Source organism: Lutjanus erythropterus, chromosome 6 (assembly GCF_056507025.1).
Source record: "Lutjanus erythropterus isolate fLutEry1 chromosome 6, fLutEry1.hap2, whole genome shotgun sequence".
Taxonomy (NCBI): domain Eukaryota; kingdom Metazoa; phylum Chordata; class Actinopteri; order Lutjaniformes; family Lutjanidae; genus Lutjanus; species Lutjanus erythropterus.
In genome coordinates this window covers 17,126,157-17,145,226 of record NC_139322.1, presented here as the reverse complement: position 1 = coordinate 17,145,226, position 19,070 = coordinate 17,126,157, and the positions used below count along the sequence as shown (strand labels likewise).

At 42.3% G+C, this 19,070-nt stretch overlaps 1 protein-coding gene across 3 annotated transcripts in view; it reads left to right on the top strand.

Moving 5' to 3' along the window:
- The window catches only part of zbtb46 (zinc finger and BTB domain containing 46), a 95,156-nt gene that overhangs the window by 58,637 nt on the left and 17,449 nt on the right, over positions 1-19,070 (top strand). For all 3 annotated transcript variants that reach the window (XM_084720919.1, XM_084720918.1, XM_084720917.1), the window contains exon 4: positions 13,673-13,954. In XM_084720919.1, coding sequence (XP_084577045.1) covers positions 13,673-13,954 — 282 coding nt within the window. The remainder of the gene's footprint in view (positions 1-13,672; positions 13,955-19,070) is intronic.

Sequence of the window (19,070 nt, the reverse complement as noted above, 5' to 3'; positions counted from 1 at the left end):
CAATGTAAGTATTTATTGATAATGATTCTTTAAGCAAGTTAATTTGTCTTGGGGACAGGATGAAAATACTATACCCAAAGTTTTTTTGGGGATATTATAACTTTTATTTGATAGTAGACATATAGTGGCAGGCGGGAAAGAAGGAGGGAGAGAGGGGAGTAAAACATGCAGCAATTGTAATCAAACCGGGAGTGTTGTGGTTGTATAGAATGCGCCTTAGTCATTCAGCTATCATGACACCCTGGACTGGCAATTTTTGAGAAAAGAAGACTTTAAGGATTAACAGACAGAAATGACTGGTGTGTACATTCTACAGTGGGTGTCTGTGTACTAAGAAATGTTGAACATGTGCAGTTGGCATACTTGTAGCCTCACAAGTCAGTCTCCAAGCGCTGTGCTGAACAGAGACTGAGGATAATTTTTTTTTGTTGTTAAACTTGGGTGGAAACAATTAGAGAGTTTAAAAACAACCCGCACTGCAGAACCAATCTAAAATCTTTGCGTTGGCCTGTCATACTGGGGCAGTAACACAGGGAAGTCGTGTACCTACTACGGAGTAGAGGAAAGCATCGTTTCTGGTAAGGTTGTGCCCTTGAAAAAATGTGAGGGGTGTAGGTTTGTTAGAGGCCATTCTCACTGCTGTTCATGCAACTATCTTGCATTTTGAAATCCCCAGATGATCAGTAGGCGGTGAGATCTCTGATTGTCTCATATTACGAGACAAGTGTGTTTGAAGCAAGCAGCAATCTTTTTGGCTGAAAAACAGTGATAAAAACTGCAGTTCCTCAAATGGCCACTTGAGGCTGGCTTCAAAAAAGCAATTCCCATAGACTGCCGTATTAAAATGTCCAGCTTTACAGCAGAAAAAACACGTGCACATCCTGGTGCAAAAAATGGTTTTGGTCTCTGTAGGTAATTTCCCAGTTTGAAGTTATGCATATTGTGCCTGCTTTGAATGACAGGTGCGTATGTTCACAGATGGCTAGCTGCTAGGTAGCCACTTCATTTGATCACTTCGGCACTCACACTCCATCTCCATTTTTTGATTTCTTTGGACTTAGGTGGAATTTATGCGTGTCCTCTGCTAAAAAGTGCTATTTGGTGCTTTCCTCACTAGTGTGTGTTTTACTAAACAAATTCAAATGTCTTAACATTTAGGTTTCTTTTCTCATTTATAGTTTTGCAATCTGCCCTCAGAAGGTTCAGCTGGAAATAAGCTGATTTTGCCAACTTTGTTTGGTTGTTAAACTCGTCTTAAATTCATTTCCAGTGAGCAGTAAAGAAGTAATTATGGCTAGTTAGTTGCCTGGAGCTTCTGCTCTGGTCAGTGTGAGTCGGAGAGTCTGTTAACCCACACACCAATAACCCACAGTCTCTGTACATACAGCATCCCCTCCCTGAGTCTTTGTCGTTTTCCTCCTCCACTTTCCATTATCCCTCCTCTCAACCTCTCTCTCCCACCTCACCCTTCAAATATGACCCTGGACCGGGCTGGACGGGGCTTTTGGGCACGTGCCCGCTCCACCAGTTCCTCCCCTGTGTGCATAAAGCCAAGACATAACCTCTCTCCCTCCCAATCTCTCCATCTCTCCTCTCTCTTTGCTTTTAGCACAAAGCCCTGCGTGTCTGCCTTCCTTCCCCACCCAGCATTCTTTCCCCATGCAGACCTCTCCCCCGCTCTCTCTCTGTCGACTTCCCTCCTACCCGCCTCACCCTACCTTTCATTAGCCCACTCTTTATCTCACACACTCCGCTCGCTCTCTCCCCCTTCCACTCTCCTATCTCGCCAGCTTTTACACTCCCCGTACTCTCTCTTTCTCTCTCATTCTCCCCCCTCAGTTGCTTCGGCTTTTGTTTCTGATACATCTTCATTTATTCCTCTCTCCCTCTCTTTCCCTGCTGACCCTATTATTTTTATATTCTCTCTCCCTCTCTGCCATCACTCCCCCTCTCTCTCTCTCTCTCTCTCTCTCTACCTCCCTCCCACTCCTCTCAGTCCCTCTAAGCTGCATTAACTCCCCAGATTACCTTGAGCCCTGCAATCCTCCATCCCCCACGCACTCACCGCTCCCTCTTTCCCTCCCTTCCTTCACTCATTCACTTGCTCACTCAGACTACGTCCACACCAGGGCGGCTAATTTTGAAAACGCAAGACATTGTGACCATGCGAGCATTGTTGTGGTATTTTTGCTGCGACCATTCACGCTGAAACAGTTAAACAAAAGGAAACTTGATAAAGCTGTTCTTTGCTGTCGTTTTTGCTGTGCATCTCTGCCAACATCTGGTTAACAGTGGGACAGACGCAGCCACGTTAAGCCTGCAGTCTGCCACCTTCTGCTCTGCTTCATCACCTATACTGTGTTTTAATACAGCATAACTCATGATTATTTTTTCTCTTTTATACATCTTTCTGTTTCTGTTGTCAGAATGAGCATAAAATAGCAATTTGATCACAAATCAAAGCTAACCAGCTGAACTTAACTCTGCTGAGATGTCGCACTGTCTGATAGTGTGATAAAATGAGTTATCACAGAGAGGGTGGAACAGAAAGTTGAATTAAAGTTCAATTTTATTTAACCTCCTCTGTCAGAGTCTAAATTATTCTACCAAAGAGAAATGGTTTGCAGACAGTTATGAGACAGGAGCCGATGATACGTTTGAATAAACTGTTAGCGCTTATTTTCCTGTTAGCAACCAAGCAAATCCAGTTGCTAACCAAACGATAGTGTGCTTGCTAATAGAGAGAGCTTTTCTACCCCTTCAGCAACGTTTCAATAAATAAAATAATGTAGAATTCTGAGATGGAAATGCCAGGGGGAGAGTTACATGTTAATAATTGAGAAATATTTAGACTGACTAGCGCTGCCTGGGCTGGCTAGTGTGTTAATGATTAGCAGTGCCATGCCATGTCAGCAATTTTCGGCACCTGCGGAGCAAATTTCAGTTCAGAATCCTGCCCAAGGATACTTTAACATGTAGACTTGGGGAGCTGGGAATCAAACCACCCACCTTCTGGTTAGTGGATGACCTGCTGCACCTATTGAGCAACAAAACCCTAACAGACCAAAAAATGTCCATGCAACAACAGCCCATTTGTTCGACAGCCCATTATTCCAGAAGCAGACACCCTTTGTGCTATATTTGTTAAACTTTCCGTGAACCAATAAAACAATTTAAAAATCTGTGACATCATTACAGTGTAAAGTCTACGAGCCAAGTGGAAACTCGTAGGTGGGGGCAAAGGGGGAAACACTACTGTGTATATTCAGTGGGCCATATAACCAGAAAGTAAGTCCGGAAGCTAGAAAACCTTTTCAGCTGATGCATCAGACAAGCAACACTCATTTGACTGAATCTAGTTCCTTATACTATATCTGTGGTAACATTTAGGAGGATCTACTGGCAGAAATAGAATCTAATATTCATATAAATATTTTTATTAGTACTTATTTATGAGTTCTAGTCACCTGAAAATAAGAATCATTGTCTTTTTGATATTTCAGAATGAGCCGTTTGTAACTACAGAGGATGCAGGTTCTCTTCCACAGAGTCTGCCATGTTTCACCGCCATATTTCTACAGTAGCCCAGAGTGGACACACCAAGTACTGGCTCTAGAAATGGACTTTTGCATTATGCACAAATGTCACTGCCACTATAGTTTGTCCAATATTCACGGAAGGATACTTGGTTGAAATCTACAAATTCAGTGCTGGATGCCACTAAATCTGACACACTGGTCCTTATAGTTTAAAAAACTAGAGAGAGAGTCGGGGTGTGTATTTTCGGAACAACTGACCTTCAGAGCAGCGAGTTTTTGTTTTATGATGACAGGCTGTCAGACAAAGGGGTTTTCAGTCCAATGGGACATGTTTTGGACTACTGAGGTTTCGAAATAATGGGCCGGTGGAACAATGGGCAGTCCCCCAGTTAGCTTGCCATCTAGACTGTGGCCACTTTCTGGTGTGACCAGGCCTTCAGAAAGTACAGTATATCCACTAGGGGTGTCCCAATTCTCCAAATCCCCAATTTGATTTGACAGCTATGCCATTGTTAGACCATCAAGTCTTAACCATTGGTTTTATGCCTCCTTTACATTTTCAGATTCATCTTTAAAATGATAAATGATAAATTAAATTTTATTAAATGTGATATAATGGCCAGAAAGCTACAGCATGTCATCTTTGGATAGTTGTTTTTTGTTTCAGACATGCACTGGAGGCTGCAAGTGGGCCAGGGTGGAGAGAGAAAAAAAATGGTGGTAGAATTGCTGATTCCTCCTAGAATCTGGATTTTTGAAATTTAAAGCTCATTTCAATTGATATACAATTCAGTATTGAAATTGTGACCACCAGGCAGCAGCTGATGGCAAAATCAGCCGGGGGCCACCACTGCATTATCTTCTAATTTTGCAAAATGTAAACATGCAGAAGCATGGTGACAGGTTACGATATTTTTGATTAGATTATGACAGAAAAAACAGCCATGGCAACAAGGCTTTAGATCCTAATATAATGCCCCCACTCCTCATGTGTTTAATTGTATCTTTCAGACATGTAGCGTTAATTTTTTGAGGATGCACACAACCACTGTTTTGAGACTGCTTTCGAAAAGCTTTGTTCATTTTTGGGTGTCAAAAACAGCAGCCTAGCGTTGACAGTCGGCCAAAAACGTAGAGAAAACCGTGCATTTTCAAATTTAGCTGGCTTACTGTAGACGCACTCTTACACACTCACTTGCTCACCCCCACCGTCACTAGCCACCCTCCCCCCTCCCTCCCTCCCTCCCACAGCCTCTGTAACCTCCCCCTCACCTCTCCTCACTCCCCCTTCACTCACCCACCCACCCACACTCCATCACCCCACCGTCCACCTCTCACCCCACCACTCTTGCAATCGCTGTGCTCCTCTTCTCTTCTCTCCTCTCCTCCCCTCCACCCACACTCTCTCTTTTTCTCCGAGCCCCCAGCAGTACCACCATCACCACCAGCACCATCATCTCTCTCCTCTCCTCTCTCCTCCTCCCTGTCTTTTACCACTCTCTTCCCTCTGTCCCTCCCTCCTCTAAAGCCTTCAGGCTCTGCTTGATTTATGCTTGCCCTCCCTATCCATGCACACCCCACCACCACCACCACCACCACCACCACCCACCCTTCCCTATCTCTCCTGGAGGTTGTGGCCCGGCTAGTCCCTAAAAACAACAGAGGGAAAGAGAGGGAGAGAGAGAATAACAACCTCTTTTACTTTCCATCCTCCCTCCTTTTTAACCCAGCATTTTTTTCATTCCCCTCTCCCACACTGCTTTTTAAATTGCCTCTGAATTCTTGAGCTGTTTTAGTGCCTCACTCCCCCTTCTCGGCTGAAATTACTTTTTTACCCTCTCAAACTCTGGCATGCTGAGGAAGCAAGTTCCACCTTCCCTCCCCTCTTTGTCCACTCCAGGACAAACACACACACTAATCACATGTACAGTGTGCGGAGCTGTTTGTGGAAGAAGAAGGTGAAGGAGGGACTTGCGTTGTTTTCTCGTTTGGTAACATGCCGCTGTAATGTCGAGTCTTGTGACAACACGGCTCTTGTAATGCCTTGTCCTCTTCAACCCCGGGCTGGCCGAGCCATTAACCGGGCCGACTTGGGGCAAGGCTTCTTTCTGTGTCTTTCTCCATCACACACACATGCGTGCGTACACACACACAAAGATACACAGTGAGGGAGTCTTTCTCTTTTGTTTGCACTCCCATACTCAAACATGCACACAAGCCCTACTTTCTTCTCTGACAGCTCTCTTGTGGTCGACAAGCCTCAGTAACTCGTTGCTTAACCACCCTGGACTTTTTCTCTCCATTGTGTTTGGCTACTGTCTCCGTTGATTTGAAGGCGTGGTGTGTTTGTGTGTGTGTATGTGTGTATGTGACTGGAGGTGTGGAGGGAGTGTGTCCATGCATAGCCAGGTCATGCGTGTGTACACAAGTAGCATGTATATATGTGTATATTATGTTTATTCATGCATTTATTTCTCAAAACACTGTATTTTATATTTTTGTCTCTGTCAGGGCCTAAGCCTGAAGGAGATCAGGTGCTAGGTTGTATGTTGGGGTGTAACGATTGACACGACATCGATCTGGTTTGTTATATCAATTCATTGGTCAACGGTCCAGTACAATCCATGCAAATTGAAAATAACCTATATTTTGGAATTCCCATATTTGTGTCACAAATGTCTGGAAGCGTTCAGTGAGTTGGCATAAATGTAACTTTGTTAAAATGACACAGTATTGTCTGATATCCGTCAAAGGCCCCTGCATTTAATCTGATCTAAATTGCATCATTGCAGACTTTGTGATATCAACAATTATTGTATCGTTGTCTGAAGGATCAACACAATATCGTATCAAGATGAAACTTGTGATTTACAATTCTAATTGTGACTCTAATTGTGAGTGTGTGTGTGTGTGTGTGTGTGTGTGTGTGTGTGTGTGTGTGTGTGTGTGTGTGTGTGTGTGTGTGTGTGACAAATGGAGCTTGTCCGCAGCTAATCTTGCATACTGCTGGACCCATTAGCCTGAATTTGTTTGTGCCCAGATATGACTATGTGCTCAAGCACCTCTTGTGATAATGGTGAGTCACAATTTTTGAAAAAAAAAAACCCTGATAAACCTATACAAAAATCTCTATATAACTTAAACTAACTGCTGACTCCTCAGTCGTCTTTGTCAGTTGGTAGGGGCAATAAGTCATCAATAACTGATACCCAAAAACCAGGCTTACCTACAAGCAGTGTTGGGGAGTAATTAGTTACATGTAAATAGTAATATATAATTAAATAATAACTGTAACGGATTACAATTGCATTTATTTTTCTGAGTAAAAATATGTAATTAAATTATTACTAATTCAAAGTTTTGTAATTACAAAGGAGTTACATTCGATTATTACACTTTTTTTTTCTTAAGACTGACGCCTAGTCCCTCCCTACTCTGAGCCCGAGGGTAGATATTGGCCGCTGGGAGAAATTTAGTAAGGAGATTGCGGTGGATGAATTGATCAAACAAAGGACTCTCGTCTAGGAGAGACTGGACTGAGCTTTGTGTTAATTTTTTATTTTATTTTATTTTATCTGTTTATTTATTTACTTTTTTTTCCAGTTTTCAGATGTGTCATTTAACATGTAAATAAATAGTAAACCATTGCTGTGAATAACGTTGCTATGGATGCAGTTCTGTTCATAGACTCTGGAGGGGCAATAAAATAATTTTTAAATCAGTTAAATCAATTGATTTAATATTTTGTGGGAAATTGTTGTTTTTAAGTAAGTTGCTGTGTAATAAATGGAATATTGTAACATGTGCAGATACTGCAAATTAAACCTCTTCCCTGTCATGATTTATTTTGGAATAATGACCTGCTCACTGTACATTATCCATTACATACTCTTTTTGGGTTGCCTGGCAGAGATCTGCACTCTACTGAGTGCACTCATCTAGTTTTATAAATGAAAACTCCCTCGCACAACAGTATTTGGCTTCATTTAGAGGGGAAGAAGGCATTTGTTGAGAGGCATGCACAAACACACACACACACACACACACACACACACACGGACACACACACACGGACACACACACACGGACACACTCCTTGAGCACAATCAGAACAGAAGATCAGAGGTCAAACCAGGTCATCTGACCCTTCCCTCCCTTTTCAGGCCTTCTCTCTCCTCCTCTTTACTGCGTCAAAGTGCGCTCTCTAATAACACAACTCCCCTTGTGAAACGCGCACGCAGACACAGACACACACACACACACACACACACACATACACACACACACACACACACACACACACACACACACACACACACACACACTTCACTCAGATATACAGTGCAGCCTCCAACCACAGCACATAAAACTGTATCTTCTATCCATTAGCTGTAACTCTCTCAATGGATGATAAATGCAGTATCCCTCACAACGCATTTGAAGTATAGTTCAACACACACATCTTTTATTCCAAGGCAAGTCTTATTCCGCCTTTGCTTTTTCCCACTCAAGCCCCCACATAGCTTGCAGCATCGCTCACACGTGCACACACACACACAAATGCAAACACACACATGAACAAAGAGAACCACCATTTCCACATATTTGTCTCTCCTTTTAAAAGGGGGTTTTATTTAGCATAAATGTTGAAGCCAAGGGTGCCCGGCTACCATGGCAACCAAATTAAACGGAGGATCTCTTCAGAAAGCAGAAATCTAAATTATTCGGACTCTTTTATGAAGGGGAAAATGAAAATTCCCTTCACTGTACAGAGACCGCTGCACTGTAAAGGCAGAAGAAAGGAGGGGAAAAAAAGAGGAGGAAAATGCTATTGTTTTTTGTATCTGACCATGCAGTTCAAAGCTATATCCCATGCCATTGAAATTCATAGGTTGTCTCATGACAACCGGTATGTTAACACTCAGCATATGTGCATAAAGGAATGATGTAACCGCAGTGTCTCTAAAACTCCAGATAAACCTATTGCCTTTGAAAGACACCACAATATGTGTGTCTACAAATCCTTAGCAAAACCCGGCACACGTATGATGAAATCCATAAGCTGCGTGCATGGGATTAGGTGCGACTGTTTCTGGTGTGGTAAATGATTTTATCTGTCAGAACAGGATGAGGTTTAAGTAACACACCAGCTATGTAGGCCCCGATAAAGCTTACATAAGTGAAGGAGGATTATGTAGTATATTCCGATTATTTGGCGCGGAAGCCTATTTGTGGTCAGTCGAATACTAATTTCTAATATCTCACGCTTAGTCTCGGAAATGTGGATAAATCCTCAGAAATCAGGGTACAGTATGTTGCATGGCAGAGAGTGTCAGCTGGACAGAGAAGTGAGTCCTCCGCTAACATCTAAAACAGAGACACATAATTTCACAATTTTGACTGTTTATGTTAATGTTTATTTTACCATTCCGACCCCAGCAAAGCCCCATAATGTTTCTACTGTTCTCTGAGAACCCTCACTTAAATGAGCATTTTTCTACTCAGCCCAAACATCTCAAAACAAAATGATAATGACATTTACAAGTTGTTTTAATAAAAAAAAAAAAAAAAAAGAAACAAAACACAGTTTCCTCTTTGATATCAAATGTGTGGCACGTGTAGATGGAGTTTAATTCAACATATTTCAAAAAACACCAGACAAAACAGCAAGTAGCACTAAAACTGCTGTAAATAGCTATGATTAAATGAATTTCAGTCTACCTAAAAGAAGAAAAAGTAACTTTAGGTCAATTTTATAACATAAATCTGAAACATTCTTCTCCATTGGCCTCCTGAGTCAACATTCAGACATCCGACAACAACAGGATGACTGAATAACCCCAAGTTTTCAAAGCAAAGGAGAAATGTCCAAGCTAAACAGTAGTGTGGCAGCACGTGGTGTTTTTGGCAACTCGTATGATCAAAATCACTGAATTTTTATGTGAAAAAGTCCCAACCTGGTCAGTTGTCCCTGCTGACTCTTGGTCCCACTTCCCTCTTGAAAACAGTGTCCACCTCTGACGGTGACAGCTGGGGAGGTTCCACTGTCCACTGATGGTGACTATGTGATTTTTGAGTGCAAAATTGACAATGTCTTTATTGTTTTCCATAGTGGTGTTGTTTGTAGGGCTTTGGGCAATATATATGATAAGTCATCCCTACCAACTTTTCCTCTTACTTCTCCTCAGAAAACAGTGTCCATCTCCAACAGTTAGAGCCAGAACTAAAAAAATTACACATCTCTATGTTACAATATATATTTCCAGTTAATTTCTTACGACCTATATTTAGACACTTACGCATTCGGCAAATATTCAGCATTAATTTGAACTTTAATTAATGCAAAACGACCAAACTAAAACGGTTGATGTAGCCTGGAATAGAAATTTCAGATGGGTACACTGCGGCTGTAGCGCTGTTACAAGAGAAGCCAGTGTTTCAATTTAGCACGTTTTCTTAATCTCTGATGACATATCGTGGTCATTTTAGAATTTATTACAGTAAAAGTATTGCAGATTACTCATTTAAAGTATCTACAATCAAAGCTGACTGTTTTTTCCATGTTTTAGTACACTGGGAATGATTTTTAAATGACAAACCCTCCCAGATGCTAAATTGAAATATAGAATAGGCGCTTCAGGGTGCTATGGGGTCTAGAGGGTTAAGGATCCCCATTAGAAGCACATGGATGTGCCTCTCATCTTCCTCTAGTCCGGAACTACAATACAGACATACATAAAAAACAGTATAGTCAAAGTTAGATTAACTAAGTAATAACAGATAGCAGCACAGTCGAACATAAACCAGAGAAAACAAAAATCACCTTCACTGTTCTGGTGTCATGTGTGAGGCGATCATGAAGAAATGGCTTTTCCATAACTCCTGCCATTTAATCTGCAGTGTGTGTGACTGAAGCATTGTTACTGTATGACTGTGAGGAGGGCGGACATGTTCCATCTGTAGATGCACGTGTCCAAGGGATGCTGGGAAAAGTGGTCAGGGGTCATTCACTCGTCCAATGAACAGATGAGTGGAGGGAGATGGGGGTCAGAGGTGACCCTCTTTTCTCTCTCTCCTCTTCGCTTCCTCCTCCTTCCATTTGTCTGCCTCTCCTTTCTCCATATACGTGTACTTGTGTGTGTGTTTGTGCGTGTGTGTTTGTTGTTGGCCCACAGCAGATCTATGTTATTGATTGACTCCTGTGGCTGCTGGGCTGCCCACTGAAGGAGGGGGCAGAGCTCTAATGAATTCCTGCACCTCATGCCCCTTGCGCCAACCCCTACACCCCCTCCTTAATTAACTTTGTGTGCGTTTGTGTGTGTGTGTGTGTGTGTGCGCGGGTGGGGCGGGGGTGTGCGTGGATGCATGCGTGTGTGTTTTTGTGTGTATCTTCCTCCACAGCTCAACACCCCCGCTTCTACACTCCCCTGCCTTTTCTTTTCTTTCTCTTTCAGTCCGTGCCTCCTCTCCTCTCTTCTCTTCTTTCTTCATTCCTCCTACTTTATCTCCTCTTTTTATATCTTCCTCTGCGTCTGCTCGTAGTTTGATGGCCGCTGATTACTTCGTATGTGTGTCACTCTTATCTGTCGTGCCCCCTCTCCTTCCCCCGTCCTCAATATCTCTCTCGTATCTCTCCACACCTTTCAGATCTATGCGTGTATGTGCGACTGTGCATACAGAGCGTGTATCCATTCATCCAATCTGCGATCATTTATCTATACTGAGCATGAAAAATGACTGACAGTGCGCCCGTGTCTGTGAGTCTGTGTGTGAGACAGAGTGGTCAACATTGACCCAGAAGACTGTGAAGAGGCTGCATACCCATCGGTATTCCAGACGTGGAGGCAAACTACTGTCTCTGTCACCTTGACTCCCCCTGCAGCAGACGAGCACCGGGCTGCACAGGAAACACTTAGCACTACCTGACTGTAGTTAAAATGGACAACAGGGCTATTTTGTTCTCTCACTTCCACTCCCTTCTTTCTTCCTCTTTTCGCTTTTCCACCCGTTTCTGTTCTCTGCCGCCCCCGCATCATCCCTGTTTCTTCTCATCTTCACTTTGTTTATTCCCCATTAGCCTTAAGTGTGATTTCAGCTGTCACTGCTTGGGCTTTGTGCTTATATATCAGGATGTCAGAAGGTTTCTGTCCACATAATTATGCACACACACCTCCCTCCTTTAAAGGCATAGTTAGGATGTTTTGGAGTGGGGGATAGATGAGGTACTTATCGATAGTCAGTGAATTAACTACAGTAGATGGTGGTTGACACATCCCCAGTTAGGAGAAGCAGGGAGGAACCCCAGCACAGAAGCGAAGCAATGGAACTGCCACCTTCCAGACAGCCTTTTCTTTTCTTTTTTTTTTTTTTAAGATTTTTTTTGGGGGCTTTTTGCCTTTATTATGATAGGACGGCTGAAGATACGACAGGAAGGGGGGCAGAGAGAGAGAGGGGATGACACGCAGCAAATGGGCTTCAGGTGGGAATCGAACTGGCAGCCGCTGCAGAGGACTGACAGCCTCAATACATGGTGCGCGCGCTCTACCAACTGAGCTACAGGGGCGCCCCCAGACAGCCTTTTCTGACAGGAAACTGCTGGTATATAAGCTATATATCGCTCTCTACAAAGTGAACTCCATAGCTGAAATCAGCAGTTTTACTTAACAGAACACGGGAGTTGTTGGTCTACTGCTGCCTCGATCTGTTGCTTTGTTTGTGTTTAAAAGGTTCAGATTCACTAAAGTTACACAATAACACAAACAAACTAACAGATGGAGGCAGCGGTAGACCAGCAACCTCATGTTCTGCATGGAAAAATCACTGATTTTACTAATGGAGTTTACTTAGTTTCCATGTTGGTTCCCCTCTCTGCCATCTACTGTAGGTAATACACAGACTATCCATAAGGACCTCAATCAATCCTACATCAAATAATCTGAACTTTCCCTTTAAGGCAATTCACAAGTCTGCATTAGTACTCAGTGTTTGTTTTAGGTTTAGACAAGCCATTCTTTCAAAGTCTCTAAGCCTGTGATGTGTGTATTTTTGTCAAAGTCTTTGTTAGAGAAAAGCAACCTGTCATCAGTTAAATGTCAATTAGGAGGCAATGAAAGTGTGTTTCTGCGTCCGTGTGTGTGTGTGTGTGTGTGTGTGTTTGCATGTGTGTTGAGCGGAGCTGTCGTCAGCAGTGTGGTCTGACAGTCTCGTTGTAGATCTACAGTGGAACCTCCAGCGACATGTCTACTGCTGACAGCTTCTCTACACACTCTGCTTTCAACGACACTGACGGCTAAACACACTCACGCAGGCAGCAGACATAACGCGCACACATACACACACACACACACACTCACACACACCACGTCTGTGTCTGCCTTTCTCTCTCTTACTGTCTCCTTATGATCTCCCTGTATTTTTGTTGACTGGTGATGATGAGGTATGTTAGGGAGTTGAGGAGGAGAGATGAATCAGAGCGGTGACGTGTTGGTAGTTGCAACCAAAAACACTGGGTGTAAGTGATGACTCGGCTCAGAGGAAAGAATTGTTTTAATACGGTGTGTTTTGTGTGTGTGTGTGTATTTTCACTCATGCTGCTATCACTGTCGGGGTGAAATCTTTAAATTGACAAAACGACAACAATTCAAGTACAATGTTAGGGTTTTTTAGTTTGACCACTATTCCCTTTTATCCCCTTTGAAAGCACAAATTCAAGAGTGGCAGCATTTTCAGCCTACAGTATAGAGAAGCTTGTAATCCCTCAAATTAAGTTGAAACAGCCCTGTGTGAAATGTTTTGAGGCATTGTCCCTTACCACCTACTTGAATTTCCCTGCTTCAGTTTGTGTTGTTCAAAAAACATCTTGAAGGCGTAGTTTGGATTACTAGAAGCTACAATAGATGTCAGTCAGCACCAGCACAAAGGTTAAGCAATGTACTGCGGTGGACAGGTTTAGCAGCAAAATGTATTTTAGCCACATAAAAAAAGGCCTACCTAGAACAATCAATATCACTTTAAGTGTACACTTTATGTAGAATACTTTCACTGGTTTATTTTGCCGCCAGACAGCCAGCCTTTTTCTGACTGGAAACCACTGAAGAGTCTAACCCATCCTCTCTTACTTCATCTCCGTTTAGGGGCAGACGTGACCGAACCCAACAGCTCAGACAGCCGCGGCGAACGCCTCGACTTCTTCCTCAAACAGGAGGAGGCTCTCACCACAGAGCCCAGCTACCTGGGTCCCAGCGAATCGGAGGAGGCCGGGGGAGGAGCCGGTGGAGGGACAATCTCATCTGTAGCCAATCTGAAGGCGGCGCTGATGAGTAAGAACAGCCTGCTGTCGCTGCGGGCTGAGATGATGGGAGATGATAACCCCTTACTGTACGAGTACCTGCCCAAAGGAGGACACTCCCTGTCTTGTAAGTCATATTTACTAACACTGCGCTCACACTGATTGTTACACACACGCACACCCAGCCAGCCACATGCCTCATTATAACTTACAACTCAGAGAAACCTAAACTGCTTCGACTCTGCCAGTGTATTTTTGAGTACCTGCTCATGTGGTCACCTGCGAGACATAAAACATACAGGCTTGACCGCTGTTGACATGAGTATCCTCTTCCTCTGCAGAGTATTTTCCCTCATCAGCCACTGTATTTGGATAACTCTGAATGCATGTGTGTTTGTGTGTGTGCATGTGTGTGGTGCCACTTGAGTGTGTGTAAAGGGTTTGTGTGGCGATGCCAGTGATGACTAGTCGGCGGTGACTCAGTGAGAGAACATTTTGCTGGGATCGCTCTTGCTGTCGTGAGAAAATTTGTTTGGTTTTATGTGACAGTTTCTTTGTGTGTATCAGTGGGTCTACGGCTGCATTTCACAGCAGCAAAATAACACAACAGAACTGCAGCAACTGTTCAGATATTATTTACTAACTGTGTTTCAGCACTGATAATGATGAAGCAATTTGCTCTACTCAACGACGGCACAAAACCTCCACATCCTGCTAAAAGCACCTTCAAAATAAGTCGTATTTTTTAAGTGTGTCCTTACAAATAACAAGTCAAACATTCACATTGTGATCGTGAATTTCGTTGACATGTGAGATAAAAAAGATTAGAAAAATATTGAAATTTAAAGAGAAAGTTTTTTGAAGTGAGGTTGTGTGAGGTATCAGTGTATGACTCGCAGTAGATGGCAGTATGGACACCAGCACAAAAGTAATGTGCTGCTGTGGACAGGGTCAGCAGTATTTTAGCCACTTTAAAAAAGGCCCACCTACAAAAATCTTTATCAGTTTAAAAGTAAGCTCTGTTTAGAATATTATCATCGCTTCACCTGCTTCAGACAGCCTTTTCCACTGGGAAGCCGTCCTCATTTTAGCCAAGTATGGCCCTCTCCAGCTCAACCAGACTTCACTGGCAAAAACTATGATTTTACCGTGCAGAACATGGGAGTTGCTGGTTACCGCTGCTTTGACCTGTTTGTTCATATTATAGTGTGACTTTGGTGAATCCAAACTGTCCACCAAAGTCACACAATAACACAAATAATCTAACAGATCGAGTCAGAGGGGACCAGCAGCATGTTTTGAAAGGTAAAATTAGAAATTATGCCTGTGGAGTTAACTATTCAAAATACAGCATACACATGAAGCGATATAATTTTTTTTTTTTAGTTGGACCTTTTTTAAGTGGCTAAACTACGTTTTGCTGCTGACCCTTTCCATAGCAGTTGCTTAGCTTCAAACATGGTACTCCTGTCTGTTTCTTGAAACGGGGGAAGTATCAGTTGGCATGTACTGTAGGTAATCCACTGACTATGGATAAATATCTCATACAACAATACTTTAAAAAAAAATCAAACTGTTCCTTTAAGCTTTATTCAAGTGTTTGTTTGCTATTAAATTTCATTTTTTGTGATCAGCCATTAGAGTGCAACCTCTATGTGAATAATTTTATGCTTATGTGCTTTAAGCCTTCACCAACTGTCCTCACCCCTGCAAGGTGTCTGAATATCACACCACCAAAGTAGTAAAGTAACTCTTATGCAAGCTATAATTTTTAATTTACTTTAGAATAAACCATTTTCTAATCATATCAATATGAAACATCCTTATTTGTGCTTAATTTACCCACGTTAACAAGAGATTTTTCTTCGTTCAGTCAGTTTTTTTGCTTTCAGTGAGGGTGTTAAACTGTCAGTGTGTCTACATGTGTGTGTGCCAGCGTGAGCGTATATTTGCTTGAGTCCATGTCCGCGTGGGCACATTTCTCTGTGTGTGTGTGTGTGTGTGTGTGTGTGTGTGTGCGCGCAACTCGTGTGTTTGTGTTTCTTTGCTTTTACTGGCTAGTAATTGGATCTTTTGTCCCGAGTTCTGCCTGTTCTTTGTGAGCAGAAGAAAAGCAAAGGAAGGGTACAACTCCGAGCATCGTCGTGCCTTTTGAGTTGAGCCCCACTCACCTACAGTATAAAAGACAGGGCCGGGACTGAATAGACCGAAACGCACGTTCGCGGTTGCACATTCGCGCTCGCGAGCGCACGTCACATCACATCACCCCTTTTGTGCAAGTGTTAAGTGTGTGGGATTGAGATGTTTCTGTTGGCTTAAAGAGGAGAATCAGATGCTGTCACAGCACAGATAGACAGCCTCACAAGCTCCAGAAAAGAGAAGAAGAGGCTTTTTGATGCACACTCACACTTTACAGATACACCCAGCCTTGACTATATGAATAGGAAATTTAGAGAATTCAGAGAATGTTAATCATTTGCTCCCTGCATAGAAAAAACACATTGAATAAGTCTTATGGCTGTATTTCAGTTGTCACCAAAGAAACCTCGGGGAGGTTTTTTGGTTAGCCAAACCCTATTTTGAATTCCCTACACAATAGGGGTTGGGGAAATGGGCTTGTCGAGATGGCCAACAACCTCCCCTCCCTCCTTCTCCGGGTCTGTCCCTGTGTCTAAATGAGGACAGAAAATAAACAAACACTGTACCTCAGATTACTGGGCGGAGGATAAGTCTGCATGGTTTGACAGATCGCTGCTCCCTGCCTCCCTCCCTCCCTTCATTCAGCCCTATTTCCCCCCTCCCTCCTCCTGTTCTCCTCCCTGCTTCTCCTTCACCCCTGCTTAACATCCTTCCTGTCCTTTTCTCCCTCCTGTTCTCCCCCTCACGCCATCCCTCCCTCCCCTCCATCCATTTCTCCTTCACCCCTCCTTAACACTCATCCCTCACACTCTCCCTCCCCTTCTGGCCAGCCGGCTCCTGCAGTTCCTCCTTATTTGTCTCACTCCTGTCTCGTTTCCCCCTCTTTTACCTCGGCTGTGGAGCATCAAAGTATGTTGGTTTAAAATCCTGGGAAAGTATTGATCTAGGCAGAGAGGAGGTAGAGCAAGGTCACCTGGCCCAATTCAAGGGAGACCACTGAGTATCAGCAAAAGGCCTTGACTTAGAGCTTCTGTCTCCCCCTCCTTCTCTTCCTCCTCCTCCTCCTCTTCTTCTTGTTCTCTCTTTTCTGTATAATTGACTGTTTAATAAAATATCTTCCTCCTAAAGATTCATACAACCAAAATCATCCCAAACTGAGAATCAATGTCACAGTTAAACCACTGAATATCTCTCTTTCTCTTTACATTTATCAAGTCAAACTTGATCCGGCCTCCATCTTTTGATAAGGCTCGTGATTCAAATGCGAGGCTCTCTTCTCTATCCTTTGCATGGGTCACGGACTGCGTCCTCCTAGCATGTGGAATGCCAAAATACAGTCTGTATGTCAATCAGCCTCCCGAATCCAATTAAGATCATTGGGATTTGGCCCCTGCTACCCCTTTGTGCGTCAGACAATCAATGCCAGACAATGGATTTTGCCGGACCATCCCCGCGCACCTGTCCACACCGCCACCGCGTACCGGCTGTAAGGAACATCCAATTAACTATAAGGATCATACTGACATTATTGAACTTTTCTCTCCACCGCCTGCTCTCATCACTTCACATCTACTTTTGAAAATTGACTCACCCCGCGGTGTAGCTCCCAGCGGCTCCGCTGCTGCTCTCCAGAGGATTTATGATTTTTGTTTAGGATTGTGACACACATTTTGTCAATCTAGTGGAAAGAGACTTTTTAGATTTAAAAGTTGGATCCTATATGGCAGTGTCATACCCCCTGCCTCGTTTTTTGACCCTCATCCTACCAGCTTAGTCATACAAGGTCTACCAACGAGAATAAACCACTGCAAGAATTATAGCAAAATGTCACCTTAGTTCTTCTCTAAACATTAATGTATTTAATGACATCTGACAAAAAACTAATTATAACTATTATAGGAAAGTTACAGTTAATTTACATATTCTGTAAAATAAATATATATGTTGCTTTGATACAAATTGAAGCTTTCATTTCATCCCATTAGTGCTTAAAAGCTTATTTTCCATCCTTTGATTTTGGTATCAATTAGTTTTCAGTATCTTCAAGTAAACAGAATTTGTGTTATATTTATATGGTGAAACCAACCATGGTCATTTGACCCCAAAATAATTACAATAAGCCCAAACTTCAAGACTTTTTGTTTGTTTATTTTAGTTGTCTATCTATATTAAGTTTATAGAGACCTTATTTTATTATTATTTTACTTTTTTGAAGAAATTGTTAAATTGTTTCCTGAGTTATTGCATTTAGTTGCATTTTCATCCTGGCAGTCTTGGTCTGTCTGTTTACGTAACATTACATAAATACCAGTGCGCAAATGTACGACCCTGTGTCAAAATAAAGGTTGAATATATTCAGTTCATATTTATATTTTTCAATTTGCACATAATGTAAATTGAATGGTGTTTAGACACACTACAGGCAGTTATAGCATTTATACATCTGTGTCTGTCTCCTTCAAAATGAATGTCACAGTGCTCCTAACCGCCCTGATAAATGATAAATTAGGACCCATGGCAAACATGACCTCAGTAAATACTCCCATCTCTTAAAACCTGCATAGGCGGAATTGGGTGCTTTTGACTGTGGTCCTCTTGGACCTGGATACATATTTTTAAAAAGCACAAATTAAAACTAGAGCCCAAATTATACTGGATTGTTGGGGATGGTGCCAATAATAATACTATGTAAAAAAACTGATATTGATAGATCTGCTGATATTCTTTATGCAGAACATAATATAAAGAATATTAAACATATACATAAAGACACATTTTTTTGCAATGATCCCTCAAATGCGGTTATCAAACACTTATGACAAAGATATTTAATTGAAGATATACAGTCAAACAAGATGAGATTAGGGCACTGACACAGTAAACTTTCACTGGTACTTAATAGTAATAATAACTATAAATAAAGAAACACAAATAGAAAAACATAATTGAGAAAGTATTAAGTATACATAAAATGTTCCTTATAAAATGAAAAAATATAGTTAAATAAAAACAGTCTTCATTATGTTCTGGGGAAAAAGACATATTGGAACAATATATTTGTCTGGATCTAATTAAAACAGAAACAACAACAACGATAGGAAGTC